This window comes from Gouania willdenowi, chromosome 21 (assembly GCF_900634775.1).
Source record: "Gouania willdenowi chromosome 21, fGouWil2.1, whole genome shotgun sequence".
NCBI classification, from domain to species: Eukaryota; Metazoa; Chordata; class Actinopteri; order Blenniiformes; family Gobiesocidae; genus Gouania; species Gouania willdenowi.
In genome coordinates this window covers 22,439,558-22,462,771 of record NC_041064.1, presented here as the reverse complement: position 1 = coordinate 22,462,771, position 23,214 = coordinate 22,439,558, and the positions used below count along the sequence as shown (strand labels likewise).

Genomic DNA, 23,214 nt, shown 5'->3' with positions numbered 1-23,214 from the left:
GGATGGTTTCCAGGGCCTCTGATGGTATGAAAGCCAATAAATCATCCAAATCTCTACAAAGATAAAAACAAAAACACGCTGGATGAGAAATCATGTCACAAATATGTGAACCAACGTCAGATGGATCAGGTGTGTTTGTTTGCTTTGCTTACCGTTCTTCAAAAGAAGGAAAACATTCAGGTGGGAAGAATGGAATGCTGTAAGACTATAGACACAAAAACATGAATGTTAAACAGCAGGGTTGGGGTCAATTGCATTTTTCCATTACAATTACATCCTCAATTATCCATTTTCAATTACAACTATATTATGATTACGCTGACCTGAATTTTTTCCAATTACAATTCAATTTAAAAATATGATTTTCCTTCTGAAAGTCAATTACAATTACGTTGTCAATTACTAAAGTTCAAATTCTATTCACAATTACCGAGCCTGAAATGAAAAACCCCATAAATGTGACCTTCCTCTTATGTTAGCTTTCTTTTAGTACCATGGTAACGGATTAGTTATCTCCCACGTCTTAAATCAGTTATAAAATACACTAAAAAATGATTTATCATCCATTTTGTTTTATCATCTCTTGGTTACCTTGTTAGACTTCCTATTTAATGAATTATTGGTATTAATGTTGGTGTGGGTGTCTGAGCCTCTTTTCTGTCAGTACACCCTGTAAAAAAAATGTTTTCCTTCAAATATTAAAATTGTTAACAGTAAAAAAATGCTTAATATTTTTCTACTTTTATGCCTTACTATATACAGCCTTATCTCTGAAATGTGGGTGTTCTTCCACATTTAATTTTTATTTTTTATGCCTTACTGGATAAAGACTGGATAAAAATATCTAAATAAATCCATTAAAAACTGTTTATAACAACAACAGAGTCATATACAGTAGAAGCATGAGGAAGGGTCTGTCTGTTCTTAATGGATGAACAAATGTATGCTGTGATGTTGCCCACATTGGCACCATGTGTTTCAGTGATTCTTACTTGGAGCTCTGTTAACGATGGAGGAGGACATCTACAAAGAGGAGGAGCATGAGATGACATCACAGGGTAAGTCGCCCAGTGCACAAGATCTGCAACATCTGGATAGAGCTGCACAACATCTGCAACCTCTGGAAATAGATGCTTCCACTCCTCCTCCTCCTGGACCAAATGATCCATCAGAATGGTTAATGGTGTCCTGTGACAAAGAAATTAACAAGGAGACAAAGAGAATAAATAAGACACACACACACACACACACATACACGCAGAGAGAGAGAAGGTGGAAGAAATATAAACCTAAACATGCAAAAAAATAACTCCCATACACACAAACATACAGTAAAATACACAAAAACGTAAAAAAAAATTCAAAAATTATACAAAATGACTGAACAAAGACAGACACAGCAACTAGTTAAATGAACAAAATGACTGCAACAACTCTAGAAACAACAAAACATTACAGAATAGCTCCAAAGACACACAAACTGTCAACAAAGTTACAGAAAAAGACAGAAAAATACAGAAAACAACAACAAAAATACAGAAAGTGACCCCAAAAATGCACAAATCAACAAAATAAATGCAGAAAATGACAGAAAAATACACAAAATTAGAACAAGAACACAAAATAAAAACAAAAACACACATAATGACACCAAAAACACACAAAATGACCCATATCTCTCCAAATTATTTGAATTCAAATTTTATGCAAATAAAATAATATTTAGAGGTTGCACAAAACACTTGAAAATTGCTCTACTATAACATAGTTAGCCAAGAAAAAGAATCACATTAGAAAAACAGGCAGCAAATATTTATTCCTGGTTTAAAAAAATAATACAACTGTACAAAATTTTTGAGAATATCATTAAAAACAAGTCAGTTTTGTGTAAATACTTGTGACCCACACTGCTATCCGCTGTATATCATGTGAATTAGTAGTTATATCTGTAATTATGTTGCTATTATTATTATACTTTGTGATGAATGACCTCCACATGTACGAAGATGTTGGAGCAGTGCTGCCGCCTGGTGGAATACAGTAGGAACTACTTGTCAGTAAAATAAACCCTATTAAAACTTCTACTTACTTGATTTTGAGGGACCCATGCATGAATAAAAATAGATAAAGTTGTTTCTTTTTTTTTAAGTCAATACACAGTGTGTACACATTATAATTTTTTTTAAATAACAATACAAAACAATGCAATTCTGCGACACAACACACCATTGGAAAAAAAATACAACCTATTTTAAAATGGAGAATAATGCACTATAATACAATATAACACCTACAAGTATAATGCTCAAGTCTCGAGGGAACAATAACAAAAATGGTGCAAAATCCAAAATCAATGCAAAACAGTGCAATTAAAAGTTAAAATAAAATATCAAAGTTTCAGTACAAGGATATTTCTACTTCCCTGTTTGGTTGTACTATTCAGTATCACCTATTTTAAAATCAAAAAACACAATGTGCAAACAACACAATAGAATGATATAGAATAAAACAAGAAATAAAATAAAATAAAATAAATATAAATATGGGCAGAAGATTAGCAGGTGTAGTTAAATATTTTTTTTTTTTTTTTTTTTTTTTAGGTATAGTTAAATATTTTTAATATTAATATTCAATTAAGAGAAAACATGTACAGTTATTAATGTACAGGGTGTGTTTCACGTTTATTATACCTTTTAAAATTATATTAAAAATATATATATAAATGTTGGGGGGTGCGCCCCTCCAGTAGATGATGCCCGAGGCGGCCGCCTGTGTTGCCTGTAGAGAAGGCCGGCCCTGCCCCAGAGACATTTTCCCCCTCGAATTAGGTTTTGATAATGGTGTTAATACTGCGTTACAAATACAGAGTAGGCCAGAATTAGTGCTCAAAGTGACAACATGCATGCACCTGCTCACCTACTTTTATACTGCATTTTATTTAAACTAGATTTATATATTTTTAATCTTTTGTATTTAATTTTATCAATCACTAGACTTTTCAGGCAGCCCCCATTATATTTCCAGCTACACTATGGTTGAAAAACTTTGGAATAAAGCAATCAGTGTTTGAAACTGTATTTATAAATGTTATGATTACGCTGACCTGCATTTTTTCCAATTCCAATTTAAATTAGAAATATGATTTTACCCCTGAAAGTCAATTACAATTACGTTGTAAACGAGAATAAATAAGACACACACACACGCACGCACGCACGCACGCACACACACACACACACACACACTTGGTGTTGAGGTCTGATAAGACATTTTTGCATATTGCAGAGTTATCTGTCGTATATGTGTGAATGTAGATTTATTCACCAGTCAAATAGCGTTTCATTTGAGTATTGTTTTATTACACTAGCAGTTCTCTTTCTTGCTGTCACCAGCACAGTGCTATTTGGTATATAACCAGCATAGTGGTAATGCATATGTGCAGTCACTTTCCAGTTGAGTGATCATCTTCTCTGCATTATTCTGTATCTTTTCACACACACACGCACGCGCACACACACACAAAAGATAAGCACCCCTGCACTAAGAAATGTTAAATAAATAGTGTTATTTGTATGAAATGTATGTGTCTTTTATCAGATTCTACCTAAACCACCACATTGATGCAAACCTTATTTATCAATTTATCATGCGCATGTCCCATAGAATTAAACCAGAGATATCGCACACAACATTTTACTTTGCACCTGAAAATATACCCCTTTATAACACTACATAGTATGTACACCTCTTTGTACATCCAACCTTTAAACACATACTCATTTGGCTATCATTGACAACTCCACTTAAGCTCCCACATTAATAATTTGTCAGATTATTTAAGACTTTAATAAAGTTAAGTGGGAGTGTTGAATATGAGAGTAATTATCCCATGAATGTTGAAAAGGAGTGCAGTTAATGTGCATTAAGAAATTGTCTCTGCTGCCTTCTAGTGTTGCACACTGTGCACTGCACTACTACTTCCTGTTCCATGTACATTTGAATAAAGGCAAATTATGAAAGCAACACAGACTAAGAGGCTGTTGATGGTCTATATTTCTGCTTAGAAATAATAGAAATAATATCTTATTTTTTGTTAAAGTATGTTCTTTATTTACTCTGGTTGTTGTATTTGTATGGTACAATTGATCTAAAACAATTTGAAAAAAGGGAAATTGTAATACTTTTTTTTTTTTTTTTTTTTTTTTTTTTAACATACTGACTCCAAAGGCATTTGTTAAATACTGTTACACAGCTTTGTGGGTCAGGATGGTTTCCCTATTTTGATTATTTTTGAACATTTTCAATTTATGCCACAAGATGACAGCATTGAGCTTCTGTTACACTCTAATAGCATTCATTCAAGTATGTATTATTGTGTGCCGTTTTTGTTGCTGAAATGCAATAATTGTGATTTCTTTTTTTTCTGCACAGATTTGTTAGAAAAATAACATCATCTGTGTACAAAATGAGCTATGATTATTCAGATTTTTTCTTTGGAGAGTGGAAGTGATAAAATAAGTGCAATGTGATGATCAATAAATAATAGACCCTAAATAGATTAATTGTTTTGTATTAGACTGGAGATTATGTTCACACACACGTTCACACATTAGCATTCAGACTGGGATTCTGTTCATAGACATGCTTGTCTAAATTGGCATCATGCCCAAGTGTTGAACATGCCCATCAAACCAGTTCCACTCCACCGGGCTGGCACATGCATGCTCATCACGTTCAGCAGCACCCACACAACAAGCTTTGCCAGTGAAAGATTTCATTTTCCCGGCCCCCTTATTCCACAGATGTTTGCTTTAATTTCCCCTTGATTGAAAGACTTCAGATGCTTCATCAATCAGCTCAGAGGAAGAGACATGCAAAAAAATAGAAAAAATAATGTCATCTCAAGCAGAAGACTCAGAGCACAGAAGAAGAGTCATGCAAGTCGTACCAATGATTGTCTGAGCTTTGTTTACCTGCTTGTGTTACATGGAGAAGTCATATTGAATTTGGATTGTAAGCCAAAGAGCTTTTTATATTAAAATCGCATGATTTGTGCACTTCACTCTTGCATCGCTCTGCTTTTCCTGAGTTCCACTGCACACCGAGGAGGCAGCCGGTGTGTTAATCAGTGTTAGGTTTAGTGGTTAACCAACCTTTGCTCAGTAGAAATAATTAACACCAAACAGTAGGGGATGAGAATGTTCAAACCACAGTGAAAGATATTTAAACTCTGCTGCTCCTGTTGATATATGAGGTGGATACACACACAAGTGTGTGGCTGTGAGTCTAAACTGTAAAGGGCAAATAATGAGCATTAAGGGATTATCTCAGTGTAATTGCTGCATGTAAAGTACCTCCAAGCAAGGCCTTAAGAGCAATTAGGAGTGATTATATTGGTTGTTATTTTGTTGAGGTGGTAATGACATCTGTACGGCATGAAGCTCACAGCCCACAAGTGCAGGAAGAAGCTGCATTCCAACTGATAAATCATTATAAATGTCATCTCAACATAAAGCACATTTCAAGTTTTGTGAGAGCAGAGTTGAGATTGGCCTCTCAGCCTACTGTAACATCATCAGCTTGTACTTTCAGATCCCAGCATTGATATTCGAAAAAGGACACCTTGCACTGTGTGACGACAAAAACCCTCTAAAGGGCTTTTTATCCTCCAATTCCAACCTTATCTCCCATCTTTACATCACTAAGCTTTGACGGGATCATGCTGCAATCCAGGAGGCTTATATTCTGCCTCTATATTCATCGGAGAACTTGCAGCTCAGCAGGAATACATCGTGTTGGAAGCCTTTTGCAGATGATGACAGTGGACATGGAGCGCACACCTGGCAACCTTCTTTGTGTTGTTCTTGTGATAATAATGATGAGATAAAAAAAAAAAAAGAAGAGAATTCTCAAGACTACTACCCATAATGGTAAATAATAATTTTTTATTCTTTAAACATGTTTGTCTCTCTTTTAGTCTGTGCTTTCTCACTCTTTTATCTCTTTTTTTCTTCCTATTTTCTTCTTTCCTCTGGGTGACCTGGCTGTGGGACTGATTTTTGTGATCTGTGGTTCCTGGTCCAACTATTTAGGAATGTTCTTTCTGAATAATGTTGTCTATCCTGATTTTATTTTTCACCCTTTCCTTTCCAGACTAACTTCAACCAGTTAAGGCAGATGGTCTCCTCCTTCTTCCCATCATTGCTTTTTTTTGTAGAAATGTAATATATAATATAATATACCTATACATTCAATCTGATGAATGGCAATTGTGTTAGCATGTCTTCATTACAGCAAGAAGGTGGCCTATGTTTGGGCGGTGCCCTACGAGGCCAGAGTCTGTGGCTCTGCTGCCTCAGGGCTGTGCGCGTTGCATGCCGGTGTGGCGGTTTGGCTGGGCCCTCGGGGGGGGGGGCTGACTTTAGCAATAACTAAGGGTCATTGTGCGAGCGACATTGATAAAGGGTGATCTGAGGCGCTCTGTCGGTGCGCCTGGGGCCTGGTGGGGTGGATGTTGGCGGGGGGGGCCTTGGGGTTGGGAGTTGGGGTCGGTGGTGAGGTGCGTTGGGTCCTCAGCTCCTTGGGGCTTTCTCGGGTGTGTATATGGGGGCGGTGGTTTCCTCTCGGCTTGGGGTCTTGGGGGCGTCTGGGGGGTTGCTCCTTCCGTGGGATGGTGGCCTGGCTGCATCTTTGGTTCCTGGGCAGTGCTTGGGTTTGCAGTAGTGGTTTTTGCATATTTATTTATTTGCAATAACAAAACATGCATTGTTGTGTTATAAAGATTGCACTTCCTGTAGTGTTGACCTTTGACAGCATGTGCAGACAATGTAAAACAATTTTTTTTAAAAATCTGGGGTGGACACTGGTTATTTTTGTGTGGCGATTACCTGTTCTCTTAATTGAAATACATTTAATCAAGCATTGTTCTTTTTAAAACAATGTACTATCTCCATTCCCATTACAGTAAATAATTTCAATGCACATTTTCCAAAAGTAAAGCCAAAAAGAAACTAGAAGTCTATAGAAACAACAAACCAATTGCACCCAAGAGGGTTGTAGTTTGTTTTTGGCTAAATTATGATCACTTACAGATGAACTGGACAACACTGATCATCTCCTTACCGTGTCACCTGTTATTGTGTGCGTTGTCAACCCAGTCTCACTCCAAATACATATATTTATTTACTACGCTTGACCACTGCGCGATGCGATGTGGGGGGGGGCTTATGAAATGAGACCACCATTTTATGATAGTATGATTCTCAGAGACCTCACAGGTCTGTATCTGCTGTAGAGGCCAAATGAGAGCAAAAGAGCAACAGGGTCAAAAGGTCAACAGGCTTCATGTGGCACTTGGCCTCAAAGAGTTAAGTGAGCTTTTTGGAGCACATTTAAACATTTGTCTGTGTTCCAACACTAACAGCATTAACAAGAAAAATGACCCCTTGTCTTTTGGAACATTTTCACACATTTAGGACCAACTGTTTGACTTGTTTCTAGACGTGGCTGGAGGCAAAAACAACCGCTGGCTAAAGCATAGATATATATAAACACTAGATCATGCAAGCGGGATTCGCCAGCGTAGCTCAACGGCGGCCATCTTACCTCCGACAACTGACGTTCTGACATTCTGACGTGCTCTACGGTAGCTGTTGGAAAGTGAGTGATCCGCTTAAACAAAAATACCCTTAACTCGATGAAATAGTGACGGACTTACAAACAATTTGCCATATTACAAATCTTATTATACGTAGGTATGACATAGGATGCATGTACATGTTGAAACTGCCGCTTGCCATTTGAAAAATGGTTGAAAATTGAGCAGAAAATTGAGGTAAGATGGCCGCCACGTTGCCGCGTCGCTCCCCCTTGTCTAACAGCGCTGGTAGTGTTTATATACTTTATATCTATGATGGTTTGCCTCAAGGATAAGCCCCGCCCAACAAAATATGTTACAATGTTTACAAACAATCAATTAGGGATGTAACGATTAATCGTAAGGCAGTTAAAAATCGATTCATAGGTATCACGGTTGATATCGATTTTCTGACAATTGAATCGCAGGAAGTGTTGGCGGCGGGCGGAGTCTGCTAATACTTTCTTTCTGGCCGCCTTCTACTCTTAAATATGTTAATAAATGATTCCTTACCCCTTTAGCACCGAAATAATATCTGTAATATTACTTGAATATCTGTAAAAGTCACGTTTTTCTATTAGCTCTGTCTGCTAGCATAGCATCTCTTCTTCACTGCAAGATATCTGCACGCCAACCGACCACTGTGTTACCAGCGCCCTCTGCTGGTCCAAACAAATATGACGTAAATCAGTGCACTGACATTTTTTTTTTTTTTTAAAGTCCAATTGTTAAGGCACAAAATACATTTTCAGTTGCACTTTTAAAAGAAAAAAAAATATTATGCAGTTTTGCATTGTTTATTATAGAACCAGAATTTAAATTAATAGGCTTCATTTTCATTTGTATTATTCCTTTATTTATTTAATTCAAGATCTATTTTTAGTTAAATTGCATTTTTTTGAATAGTTTATCAAGGAATTCTTTTGACAATGAAAAATAAAAGGAAAATAATACAGTATTTTCTAATACTAATACTTAGTAATAAAAAATTTTCTACAGTCCTATTTTGTAAATGAAAAAATCGTGAGAGAATCGTATCGTGAACCCAGTATCGTGAATCGAATCGTATCGGGAGTTGAGTGAATCGTTACATCCCTACAATCAATAGCATGTGCCAATAAACATTGACACCTGACATTAGCACGGCCTGCTGTTTCAGCCAACAAGAGCATCATTTCCTCAGATATGATTATTTTACAGCCTAAATAATGTATTTAGGTTTAATGTTAGAAAACTTCATATTTGATGAGATCTACGGGCCTCATCTGATCAACACCAAACTTGCTGGAATATCAGGTATTTATGACAGAAACCTTCGTAGCACTGTTTAGCTACATCCTTCGTCTGACATTAGCTAAGAACACATAAATTACAGAAAGGTTGTGATGTTTTTTGTCAGCTTAATCTTTTTTCATCAAAAAAAAAAAAAAGAAAAAAAAGAAATGAGAACCACATTCACAGAAATGCAACGGAATCAAAACACAGTCAAATGTTAACATCAAGGACCCAAATCGTGTAATTAAAAAACCGAGCACCAAAATAACTCAGAGTCACTCAAAAAACTTACTCCCAATAATGTGGGACATTTTTACAGCAGGTTTGATCAGACACATTTTGCATTGTTTTTAGATATTTTCAACTAATTTAGTAAATTTGAAAAAAACATGGCTTTGTCTTTATATATCTACACTTATGATTAACAACTTTACCAAAAATTAAAATTGAGTCATACACATAATCTATACTTTTATTCAATTTAACTTTATAAACTAGAATCCTGACCCTAAACCCAATCTTGTAATGAAATCTAAAACATTTTTGTGTGATTAAAATAGTGTTTTTTAAAAAAAAATATTTTCATAATCCTTTGGAGTTATCAGCAATCAATACAATGGGTTGGCGTTGTCTATGGGCATGCAGGGCAACCTAATGCCAACTTCAAGAAGGTGGGTTAGAAGTAGTAAAAATGAAGTCGTGCAAAGATTATTACATGGCAAAGCTGGGATTGTTTTCTGACTGAGTTGGTGCATCTCAAAAACATTTCCATTGTAAGTTGTTCCATTTTTAGAGTCATTTGTTCTCTAAACGTAGCAGCAACAGCAACAAAGTAACTCAAACCGCTAAAAAAGTTAACTCTTTTGCTGAAAAGGTGTCTGAATTATAACTGAATCACAGTTTTGTTGTAATATATTCAAATTAAAGAGAGGCAATGAGGTGGTCAGATGCACTACAGCATGGACATACCAAGAAATCTGGGCGTTCAGAAGGCATCCCAGAACTAGATCTAGATCACTCCAGTTTAGCTAAAATAGATTTAATACCTGTTTGTATCAAGTATTATTAGAGTTCCAACAAAGAGGACTTTACAAAACAAAGGCAAAAGGAGATGTTGTGCATATCTGCAGTATGCATAACAGAACATCGAAACCTGATGTGATCATTCCATTTCCTTACAACATCAGCATCACGTACCTGGAGAACGCATGTCTCCCGGGTATATGGACATTACAGGCAGCAAATGAACACATTGATGATGTGTTACAAGCAAAACACGCACCGCTGCAATGACTTTGGTGGTTCTGACTCTCCCTGAACAATGATTTGTGGAAGACTTTGTCAGAGAACGTCCCAAACTGCAGCTCTTGTTGGCGTTCCTGCTCCGCAGTGGTTAATGCTTAAAAAGATGTGTAATGAAGGAAATACAGTGAACTTTGAGAAACAGAAAAAAAATCAAATTTGCCAACAGTCTATATGTCCATTATGGCATCTTCTTTTAAAATCACAAACTCTAGGAAAATTACTTTATTTTTGTTTGAAGATGTCATCATCAGGATGTGATCATGGTCTCCAGTCATGTCCTTTCAGGCTGATGTGAAACCTGGAGAGACCCCCGTAGGGTTAACAATAAAAAGCAGTGAACACACTGCGATTATTAACACTATATTTGAATTATTCTTAACTCTAACACATGTTTCTGCACCAAATTCCAAATACACACGAGCGAACACATTTTAAAAACTTTTTAAATGTGTGTTTTGACCAATTTACTCCAACTCACCAACAAAGTGTCAGTGTGAATAGATAATCATTCTGTTACTCAGTGAATGACATTTTTAGTAATGTATTAACCTCCAGGTTTGTGTTTACCCATTTGTGAGCAGCTACTGTCGCTGGAACCCTTTTGACCTCCTGTTTTGTTCTATACGCAGCTTCAGCATCCCTGCAGCTCCATGATACGCTCTTTATCATTAATATCTATGCGACAGATCTGAAACATATGCTCACGTCTACTGTATAAACCGCCCTCTGCCATGTTGGTGTGGTTTAGAAAGAAAGCGAGAGCAAGAATGAAACATATTATTTCTCTCAGCTTGTTTGCTGCCTTTCTGCCAAACCATCATCTATAGCAAAAGATCCCCTGCCTCGTGTCACTCCGGCTTGCTGTCACCTTGGCAACCGCTGCCGAGGTGAACTGCCAGCTGGGATGGTTGACCTCTGCTGGCTGTGTTCCACCGAGCTGCAGTCCACAGCCGTGCCATCGATGTATGCGGATGTGCAATATGTTTGGCGTAAATAAATGCAACCGCCAAAAACTGGGCTTCGGTAATAGGGATCAATAATGATGGGGTCAGAAAAAGGAGGGAAAACAATGAAATTGTGTAGGCAGCAAACAGCAAAATATCTGTTTATGTTGACAAATTGATTTTATTTGGAAAATAGTCATGTAATCTATCATTTACTGTGTGTATTATTATGTATTTGGTGCTATTTGGTGCTATTATCACTATTTTAGGTTAAACAAAAATGGCTGAATAAAACCTGGAAAACCATTTTCAAACACTCGCCGTCTCTTTCACTTCAGCTGCCTCACAGCAACAGTGTTGTGCATTTAGCCCCAGCCATTCAATGTGTTGTTTGCATGTTCTCCCAGAGGATACAGGGTCCCTGTGGTTTCCTCTCACAGACCGACAACATCTATGTTAGGTTATACACTTAAAACCTTCACATTGACTGTAGGAATTCAGGTTCTTTTTAAGAATTAGATTTTTATTTGAAGGAACAAATTCGTATTCACAAAACTAGATAAAAACAAGACGTGAAGGACAGGCAAGAATTCGGCAGATTGACAGCTGCAGTAGCAGTTCGATATTTGTGCAAAAAAACAAAAAACATCACTTTAATAACATGCATAAAAAGTCAAATACCAGTATTTATTCCAACATTTTCTTCACACACCCCAAAAATACATTTTATATCACAACTTTTAAACTATGGGGAGGATTGAGTTTTAAAATCAACCCTTTTTTCGTGAAACGTGAGACCAAATTGTCCTGTTTGCATGTTGGCACAGCAATGGACTGACTGTTGTGAATAAAAATATGTTAAAAAATAGTATTAGTTTAAAGATATTTCTCAAAATAATATACATTTGCTGTTTAATCTCGTCACAACCTGTTTATCATTTGCAGTGTTACAGGGAATGCAGGGGCCAATCCCAGATCAGTAAGAACCCAAGGAATTAAGTACAACTCAAGGGCCCCAAAGGGATCCGAACCCATGATTTTTGCATTGAAATCACCCAAGAAAAGTATTAATTTGTGGAGAACAAAAGGTACTTTTAACAAAGTTATAAACCAGTATAGGAGTGTGTTGTAATTAGCTTTTTTTTTCATTTTCCACTGTGGGAGGAATAAATCTAAGTATATAATGCAACTATTTCAGATTCAGTGCTTTGCGCTCACTTTTAACTTTACTCAAATTACATTAATATAGTTATTTCAGGCACAAATATTACTGAAATAATGTATTTTATTCAATATTTGTAAAGTTATTTCTCCTCAGAGATAGAAAAGAGAGCTCCAAAAAGTTTGAACCATCGCTAAATGACATCTGGTTAAAGTCTTTAAGTGCTCAAATAAAGAAATCAACTACAAGATTGCATCTTATATCTTTACTGTGTGTATTAAGCTATCATGACCAAAATAAGAACACCAAACACCAACTAGCCACAATAGAAATGTAATTCACTAATTTGAAATTTGATTGTGGGTTAAAAAAAAAAAATCTAAAAGATTATCTTATCTTTAAAGTTTTGCAAACTTTTTCCAAAACCGAGTCTTTGGGTCCAACATGCAATAGGAAAGCATTAAAAACTAACTTCTGATATTGATAATGATGATCATGAAAATTTGCACCAGAATAAAATCCCATTGTGTGATTTGTGTCTGAACTGTGATATATTTCAAGAATGATTTCCGTCCATATTTATAGCAAATTTATTAAATAATTAAGACTATTCGAGGAAAGTAAACACAGCAATGTAAAAAAAATAAATAGTACAAAACGCCACACAAGACTACACAGCAAACTTTTTACAGAAATGTAATTATGAGAATGTTTGATAACTTGCAGAAAATAAGTCTTCTTAGATCGTGGAAAGCACAAAAAAAAAAAAAAAAAAAAAGTATTTTTTTCCTCACCACGTTAAAATGAGTCACAACATAAATCCACGGAAACACAACACAAAGTGAGAAACGCATCAGGAAGAGGAATATTGCTTATTAGACAACAAAGAGTTTGTTGAAGCGCAGAAAAAGGAAAATGAATTCCTATTTTTAAGTTCTGCTGCAATTAAGGGAGCTTTTCTTTTTACATGATATAAATACATAAGGAGATAGCTTCTTTTTTTTTTTCTTTTTTTACATTTTAAACGTTTTGACTTGGAAAATAGATCAAAAATTATTTTTCATAGTTTATGTTACAACTTTTAAATGGTGGAATAATTATAAATGTTGGCTTCAAGTGTTTTCTACAGTTCATTCTTATCATATTTTGTTCCAGGTGCGCAGAAATGTCTCAGCCGGTGCGTAAAAGTGAAATAAAGACAGTTTTAGAGGATAAAAAAAAACTTTATCTGGATAACACTTGTCTAAAATCTTAAAACGTTGTCACAGTTCATACTTGACAGCCGTGTTTCACGTGTCGCTGTACATCCTCTTGCAGTCTAAGGACGGGGACGGTGTGTCGGAGCCCATGCTGCCCACCTGTGAAAATGCGTCCTCGGGAGTGCGCGGCAGTCCCGGTGGTGTCATGCGCTTCTCTTTCTGCCTTCGGTTACAAAACCAAACCCTGACCACCTCCTTCTCCAGCTGTAGACCGTCCGCCAGGCCGTTGATCTCCTGCGCAGAAGGTTTGGGACATTTGAGAAAGTGGCTCTCCAGCGCGCCTTTTACGCTCACCTCGATGGACGTGCGCTTTTTCCTCTTCCTGCCCTGCGTGGCGATCTTATCGATGCTGGTCGGGCTCCCTGTGGTGGAATCGGCCTCTTCCAGCCATTTATTGAGCAGAGGCTTCAGCTTGCACATGTTTTTGAAGCTCAGCTGCAGAGCCTCGAACCTGCAGATGGTGGTCTGGGAGAACACGTTCCCGTACAGGGTTCCCAGGGCCAAGCCCACGTCCGCCTGGGTGAATCCGAGCTTGATCCTCCGCTGTTTAAACTGCTTGGCAAAATGCTCCAGGTCGTCAGATGTCGGGGTGTCATCGTCTGAGGGGGACTCGTGACCCAGTCCGTGATGCTGATGGTGATGATGCGAGTGATGATGATGGTGATGATGGTGGTGGTTTCCGTGGTCCATCTCAGGTGACTCCCCGCGCACCAGCCCTGAGTGCATGAGATTTTGTGAGTTGAGCATCCCGTTGACGGTAAATCCTGGCTGGGAGTAAATTATGGGCTGTTGCTGCTGCTGCTGTGGCCCCCCGTCACTGATGTGCGCAGCGGAGGAGCCTCCCCAGCTCCCCGGGTGAGCCTGGTGGGTTCCCAGGTGCGGGGATCTGTGGTGCAGCGCCGAGCCCGAATGGAGGTCATCCCTGCCGGGGTTTCTTTTCAGTTCCTGGGGCTGAGGGCTGGGGGGCCACGGGGAGCCCCCCTCTGCTGCTGCAGCCGCCGCTGCAGCCGCCGCCGCCGCTGCGTGGGGCAAAGATGTCACCCACTGGTGCGCATGGCTCAGCATGTGTCCCCCGTTACTGGCCACCATGGCTCCGTGCATGAAGTCACTCTGCACCATCTTCACCGTGGGGTCACCTCTGTATCCGCTCGAGACCGTGGTCACAGCGGTGCTGCCCGGCTGCATGCCCCCGGTCCTCCGGTCTGAGTGAAGCACCGGGCCGGATAGAATCCTGCTGCTGCTGAGGTAGGGGCCTGAGGTGGCTGTGGCCATTCCCCAAAGCATATATCTTGGAATTCAACTTTTTCTGAAGTTTGAACTGAGTCCAGCTTCACCCTAATCCATGAAAATCACCCTTTGCCAATGAGTGAGATATATGTTTGCGCAAATTACAAACTGACAAATAACTCCATGAAAGTCGGTGTGGTAGTTCGGTTAAGAAGCACACTGTATGTGCATGAACTCTTTACGCATTCCTGTGCGTCAACAAATAGTTGCGAAGTTTGACTTCTTGGTCCAGGAGCTCCTCCGTGCGTAATCCACAGATTTGAAGATAAAAATCGATCCGAACGGATTATGTTTTTGATTGCTCACTGTGATATTTACTCCTAGAATACGATAAGATGTCAGCAGCAAACACTCAAAAGTCTCCACGCTGCTTCTCTGCGTCTGCACAGCACAGAAGACGAGCCTGTGTGTGTTTACGCTGTGCCAAGACTGCGTATTCCTCCCGTCTCCATCCAATTACAGCAGAAAGCTTCCACAGGGTCCCCGCTGATTGGACGCACGGTTACAGGGGATCTGGTGCGTCTCGCATTGGAGCCTCGGGTGGATGGACGGAGTTTTTTTTTTTTTTTGCTGCAGGAAAAAGTAACTGACAATATTATAATTAGGTGGATGAGACTTGGGGGAACGTGAATGCATCCTCAAGGGTGGATTAAACTACTGTCATCAGTGGGAATAAGAGACTGTACAATGAATACTATTATACAATATCATTAATACTATTATTAGTATTATTGTATTCAAAATTCTTTCCTTTAACAGTGTTAATCTTGTTTATAAAACGTCATCAGGAGAATACCAAAGTCGCGGACGCGTCCTGCATCTTAACGCACTCTCCTTTTTTTTCTCACGTCATGGAAAGGCCACCGTGGCGTTAACACACCGAGACGCTGCACAAAACCATCACTTAGATTTCTTTTTTCCATCCCCAGCAAGCAAACTGGCTCCAGTGGGACGTTTCCAGGCCGGGTTAGTTTATGGATAGACTGGTAAATAAAAAGTGTTGTCGGGAATGTTTTACTCTGGCTTTTATGGACCATTAGAGAGCTGAGCACCTGAGGACACATGGGGTTTTGTGACTGGGGTAGAGAACTGCAGGTGAGGCGTAAACAAGCCTGCCGATGTGTGTTTTACAGTGGGGTTGAGTGGTTTCATGTCTATATCTATTTATATATCTTTATCCATTCATTAAACAAAGAAATCCAAAACAAAATAAAACTTAAATGAATACCATCCATTTCACATCAGGTAGGATTGATGATCCAGGTGTTAAATGTATGAATGTAGTGTGTGAGTGAGTGTTGGTGGTGGTCGGAGGGGTCGATGGCGCACTATGGCAGCCTCGCTTCCGTCAGTCTGCCCCAGGGCAGCTGTGGCTACAATAGTAGCTTACCACCACTAAGTGTGGAGTGAAAGAATAATGCCTTAATTCTGTAAAGCGACTTTGAGTGTCTATGATAAAGCGCTATATAAAATTGATGGATTATTATTATTATTATTATTATTATTAAATGACATTTACATTCAACTCTAATTTAGGCCAGTGTTTCTCAAATGGGGGTACGTGTACCCCTAGGGGTATGCAACTGCACTATAGGGGGTACTTGAGACAGAGAGAGTGGGAAAACTAACAAATGAAAGCGTCAGAAATATGGTGTTTTATGATGTTTATTTTAAGTTAAAAATGCAGTAATCATAATAATGTTGATGGAAAGGACCTTAAAGAATACATGAACTGAAAGTACAAGGCAGGAGATGATCGGAAATGATAAAAACTATAAATAAATCTATTCAGGAGCCTCTAAACACTGTTTTATTTAACTTTTTTTCCTACAAAATCAGATTGTTTAAAATGTGTGTTCATGCTTATTCATTCCATCATTATGCTCTACAGTTGTTTTTTCACAGGATTCTTAGCAAAATGTTGTAGTCGGACAAGGGGGTACTTGGATTTAGAAATAGCCCACTGATCAGAACCACTGATTTAGGCTACTGCTAAAAAACAACTCAAAGCAACAATTTTGAATTCAAATGCAACATAATGGCATTTTTTTTTATATATATATATAGTGCATCTAGTTATAGTAAAAAGAAACAATTTACAACTTGTGACTTTGAGACTTCCTTGTGGCTGTGGGGTGTAAGAAATGCATGTTTTGTCTATGATGTAAATGACATTGATTGATAGACTAAAGAGGTCTGTAGATTTAAATGTTTTTCAGAAGTCGTTTTATTTATTCAGATTGGCCCATGAAGTCGATGAATGTTGTCTGCAGGCCTGCGCAGGAGAAAACTCTATCTGAATGTGGCACAGTGGGGTCAAACACAGAAGGCTGATCAATACTAATAAAGTCCACAGTATCAATCCCAGACTACCAGTTTCAAACCTGAGAACGACTCATGGATGAGAGAGAAACATCTTTATTTTAAGCAACATCTCAATAGTTGCCAGGATTGCTGAGAACATTTAGAAAAAGTGCAAAATTAATCAAAACCAGTGTCCATAATCAGTGTGAAGTGCTTATAATATCATTGCTATAACAACAAAAAACGTAAAACTTGGTCTTGAAGCTTTTTTAAAGTAAAATACAATCTATCACAGTCACACAGTATGAGTTCTCTCATAACAATGTCATTTTACAATGACAATAAAAGCTTCTATTCTATTCTCATAAGGCAGTGGAGGCCACACTTTTTTGGCTCGCGAGCTATTTCTTCTACGGCTCTTAGCGACCCCCCTAACCCTTCAAGTCGGGGATCATAAAAAATGGCTTAATCAGAGGCTCAAAACCTTTGTTAGCTTGGAGGCCAATCAAATAAGAACCTATAGTGCTTTGACAATTCATCTTCACCCTTTTATTTACACTATCCATAACAATATCAAGTCCACTTGCAATAAAACAAGCAAAACCTTGTCAAACACAATAAATGAAGTGGTGTGATGCTCACAATGACATTTATTTATCATCACAAAGTGTGTGTGCGCAAAACAAAATGCACAAGTTATTATTAAATCAATCAATAAATCAACTTGCTGTCCGAAGACCCTTTAAGTCTAACGATTAACAAAACAAAAAACGTAATTAAATAATTTGATTCCAATATTTACACTTTCAGTATTTAAATAATATTTAATATTTGTATAATATAAAAAAACACAATAATAATATTGAAAAAAAGACACTTAAAACTAAGTTGGATTGACAAGAGTTGATGTATTTTAAAAAAGTGAATACCATCATGCAGAATATTTAAAAAGATAAACTCTCTTATACAACATTGAGCAAAATGTAGTGTGTTTTCGTTTCAGCGTGGCAGAACCAAAGCTCTGTGAAAGTGTGATGTGAGCAGTTTGTTTCCAGCAGCATCTCAGATCATCTCACAGTTCAAATCCACAGCAGCACCAAACACAGCTGCTCACGTCATCAAAGATCCAGGTTAAAGAGTTAAAACTTTGCACTGAATCAGGATTCACAAATGTCTCATTCTCTGAAAGGCTGCTGTTCATGCACCAGGGGACGTAAAGTCAGGAAAACTCTCCAAATGTAGAATTAAGAGAAGGAAAATAGTCACGACTCAAATCATCTGGTTGACAGAGTCGCGTTCTGTGTCTGGTTAACAGTTAGCTGGCTTTAAACCACATTTAGTGATGCCAGTCAGTGCCACGCAGAGCATTTCCCTATGTTTAGCTCACTTTGTTCTTTAGAAGAACTCTACTGGATTCCACAAATGTAGATGCTGTTTTAGTTAGTAATGTCTTAGACTTCTTCTACTATTTATTGGAGGTTGTAAGTTAACAGTTTGGTGGACTAGCACCACCTCACCATGTGGTGAAAAGTTGAATTGTTATTGAAGCTCAGCCCTCAGTAGCACATGGAGCAGCAAATAACAGTTCCCTTTGAGCTTTTTGGATTAAACATGTGAAATCAGTAAAAAAAAAAAAAAAAAATAGGTTTATTTATTAAGGACATTTTTCAAAATGTTGCCCCTTTATTTACATTTCGCAGATTAGAAAACTTGAGGGACATTCCATGGCTGTTCCTCAGATTAATTTAGCCTTGCTGTTGCTTTCCAATTAGGTGTTTTTTTTTTTTTTTTTGTGTTTTAATCGTTGCGTAATTTCCCATTTCAAAAAGGTGAACCTGAATGCTTTATAGTAGTGTTTCTCAAATGGGGGTACGTGTACCCCTAGTTGTACACAATGGCACTGCAGAGAGAGAGAGAGAGAGGAAAATTAACAATTGAAAGTATTAAAAAATAAGGGGTTTAATAATGTTAAAAATGGTAATTGTAATAATGATGATGGAAATGATCTTAATTAGATCATGAACTGAAAATACAAGTCTTGGTCCCACACCAGTTGGTAGTGAAATGATACAAACTATAGAAATAAATCTACACAGGAGGCACTAAATTATGTTTTATTCCTATTTACAAAATGAGATTCTTTAAAATGATTATGCTCTATAGTTGTATTGTGAACAAAAAGTTGCAGTCGAACAAAGGGGGTACTTGGATTCAGAAATCAGAGAAAGGGGGTACTTGAGACAAAACAGTTTGATACGTTCTAAGGGACTTATATACAGTTAATAACATGTGGAAAAGGTTTATTTGCGGCACAGTAATGTTGAAACTGGACATTTATCTTTAATCCTTAAAAATGGTACAGCCCAAGATCACACACACCAAATGTTGCCCCAATGCCACTGAACTTAAATGAGTTTGACACCCCTTTGCTAAATCATCTGACATATAGGGTTTGAATTAATGCGGGGTTGTTGAAACACAGAAACAACAGCTCAGCAACTTTGCCGGGAGTGTTTATGAAATCCCATTACAGAGTTAGGGAAGACCAGTTAAACTAGTTTAGTCTCACATTAGCACTGGTTTTAATCTACTGTGTTAAAACACTGTTTATTGTTGAGTTGCACTCAATAAAGCGTGCAGAGCGACTGCACAAAAGCTCCACAGTGCTACACATGCTCCGAGCCTACCAGCATAATGTAGGGAAAAGCAGACGGCTGAGGGGAGGCGGTAATGTTTTTCATGTGTTGTGCTGCCTGGTCACCGCACCGGGTCCTCTATTTGTTATTCATGAAGGAAGCTGGGTGAAGAGGCCTTCTTGTGATGCATTTTTTCCCTCTCCGTTCCCTCCTCTTGGCTCGCTCACTCGCTAGCTTGACAACTATGAAAATAATTTGTTTTAGTTGTTGCGAATGCTGCAATTAATCTGGCATAATGAGCATGACACCATCAGCTAATTGACGTTATTGTTTCTTTAAGATCATCTTTGAATCACTGACAAAGACTTAGTTTATCCCTCTCTCTCGCTCTCTCTCTCTCTCTCTCTCTCTCTCTCTCTCTCTCTCTCTCTCTCTCTCTCTCTCCTCCGCCCTCTGTTGAGTCTTCAATATGCAGATCGGCCATTTCTATCCCCGGGCTATTTTCTTTGGTAGACTTTTGAAAAATGCAAATGCCTTCTACAAAAATTGTGAAAGAGAAAAGGAAAAGCCTTCATCTGGGATCCAGGAGTTTTCCACTCAAAGAAAGCGATGATTCTGTCTTGTTCTCGCTCTTGTTTTTATTGTGTTTGCTTTGTCTGTCAAGGGTCTGCCTAATTAGGACGAAAGAGAAGCACAAAATAGACAGACTAAACACAATTTAATTTTTGCGAGGCAGAGAAACTTTAAGCCCATTACCATTTTCTGCAGACAAATCCCGCAGATCTCAGTCATAATGTGGTGTTTTCAGGTGTTTTTCAACTCTTTGTATAGATTTATTGAACTTGTGTGTAAGCTTTAGAGCTGATGATACAAACCATGTACATCTCAGGCTGGACCATTCTGAGAAAAGGAGAACTTTCTCTTTGTATTCCACCTCTTCAGTGTCATCCTGCAGTTGTGATCATGAGTGTGTTTGACCTTCAGCTCTGCCTGAGTCAGAGAGATCCTTCACAGCGTGAGTCTCTACCCACAACCCCCTGCCGTGTGTTTAAATCAGAAGCAGAGACAGCCACTGGAGGAAAAAAAAAAGAGAGGGAGACACAAAAAAAAAAAAAAAAAAAATGGTGGAGGGTGCACGGACAGAGCGGAAAAGTGGAGGATATGGAGGTTGGACGATCAAAGAAATTCATTTTCAAAGTCTTCATTCATGAAGAAATACAAGGCAGATGTCTCAGAGGTTTGGCTTTGTGTCTTCATATGCTGTGATGGGATGTTTGAAACAGCTCTTTAAACAAATAACTGGCTTTAAAAATTATTTAGAAGGACACTGCAGTTTGCTGGAATAGTTGCTCTCTTACCTAACACTTTTGGATGTGGTGAGATCACACTGAGCAGATCCAAAGCGGCTGAAAACAAGTCCCCGGACCATGGCACCCAATGGGAAGATGCTCTGCTTGCACATTGGCCACGTTTACATGGGAGCTTTAATTCAGAATAAAATTAAAAATGTTCTTTAAATCAACCTTGTAAACACTTCATTCCTAATGCATATTTAATTCAGAAGACATGGATGTAATGAAAAAAGGGGGATGTTCACACGAACACACAGACTTATTACGCACACGGACATCAGCAAATGGAACAGGCTTCATAGGGCCATGAAGCACCATTGCTTCACTAATGATGCGCGGATCATTGTAAAGTTCATTTTCACACAACGTCCTGTATAGTGGAGATAGAGCAGCTGTTGCATTAACCGCTGGATTTGAGTGACCAAAAGTACGGACTTCTATCTCCCTCCTCTGATACTCTATCTTTCTTCTGCTCCGTAGATGGAATTGAAACCTCATGTTATTGTCCAGCTGCTGCTTCAAAACTACAAACAAAATAAAAGTGAAAATGGTTCTTATGTTGTAGCCAAAAAGAAAAGGTTTGTTGTGTGTTTTTCCCCCGACAGACGTGATACGTTCGAATGCGGAATTAAATAAAGCCAAATAAACTGGTTTTCCATGTAAACCTCAATTCAGAATCTGTATTTCCATGTAAACACGAAACACAACACTTTAATTCTGAATAATTTAATTCAGAATAACTAATTCAGAATTAAAAAAACATCTTGAAACTGTGGCCAGTATTAAACGTTGGTCCGTGATAAACAAATGGGAGTTAATGTATGAAAATTACTTTCATTAATCCCGACGGATAATTTGAGATGGACCAATGTGAACGGCCTAGAGACTGCGTTCATTTTCTGAGTGTGTTCATGTGTGTCTCCATCGCTTGCAGGTGTGTGTGTGTGTGTGTGTGTGTGTGTGTGTATGTGTGTAGGGGTGGATTTTTGCCACTTTTGCCCTTTTCGGAGAGTCTGCATGCATTTACATAATAGCGGAAGGTGTGCAGGAGTCACTGATTAATGCCTGTGCTAAAGTAAACAAGGAAAAGGAGATCAACATCTGGACCATTACAGAGAGAAAGGAGAAGAGACGGAGAGGAGTTGAGATTTTTGGCATTGGGAGTAGTTACATAAAGCCACAGCTCATGATGACACATCAAATGAATTAGAATTCAAAAATGTACACTTTCTTTTGCAAAGCACTTGAGTGCTATCAGCCATTATTATCAGGGTGTCCAGCCAAATATTGTAGCCTACATATGTTGCTTTTTCTTGCTAAAACAGACCTGACTTATTGAGAATTGGACTAGACGTCTAAAGGTTAGACTGGACCCAAGCTACGACAGCAGATGTGGAGCCTTGCCTGGATGAGTCGTTTCATGACATCCCAGAGATGTTGGATTGGATTAAAATCTGCCATCAGGAAACACTATTTCATATAAGGTCGTATTGTCTGACAAGTTAAAGTTGGGATGAAGGTAAGGTTTTCTGGCAGAATGAGAGGTTCCATTGAAAGAAGCAAGGCAGGAAACTAAAAGGTTTTGCTTTGGCCTGTACCTTTTTAAGTGGTCCTGTGTGGATAGGGTTAGATTTATTTTACTTACGAATATATGGTATCTACATCAGGGGTGCACAATACGTTTATCGCGATCTATCGGTTGATCGCGGAGGCATTTTTTTGTCGATTGCGCACGTGGGCCGCAAGACCTCATAAATGAATGAGAACAGCACAGTCACATATACCAGAAACCTAGCAATTCAGCTTTTGACCTCAATTTGTTCATTTACAACCTCTAATAATAAGTAGAAGAAGATCCTCCACTGGCACACAGACGCTCACTCTGGCCTGACCAGGTACATACATTATCAGCATCTTCAGAACAACCACCGTGAGTGGAAGCTATTACAGTTCTTCTAAAGAACAAGGTGAGCTACGAATACTGGAATACTACTGACTGGCACAGATAAATGTGCTTTTTATTGTGGGTCTGTGATGAAGTGAGCAGCTGTGTT

The 23,214-nt window shown here is 38.3% G+C and overlaps 1 protein-coding gene across 1 annotated transcript; it reads right to left on the bottom strand.

Annotated features, from left to right (window-relative positions):
* Positions 1–13,415: 13,415 nt before the first annotated feature.
* pou3f3a (POU class 3 homeobox 3a) lies at positions 13,416–15,371 on the bottom strand. Its single transcript, XM_028436247.1, has one exon. The coding sequence runs from the start codon at positions 14,863–14,865 to the stop codon at positions 13,612–13,614; it is 1,254 nt and encodes a 417-aa protein (XP_028292048.1). The 5' UTR covers positions 14,866–15,371; the 3' UTR covers positions 13,416–13,611.
* Between the last annotated feature and the right edge of the window lie 7,843 nt (positions 15,372–23,214).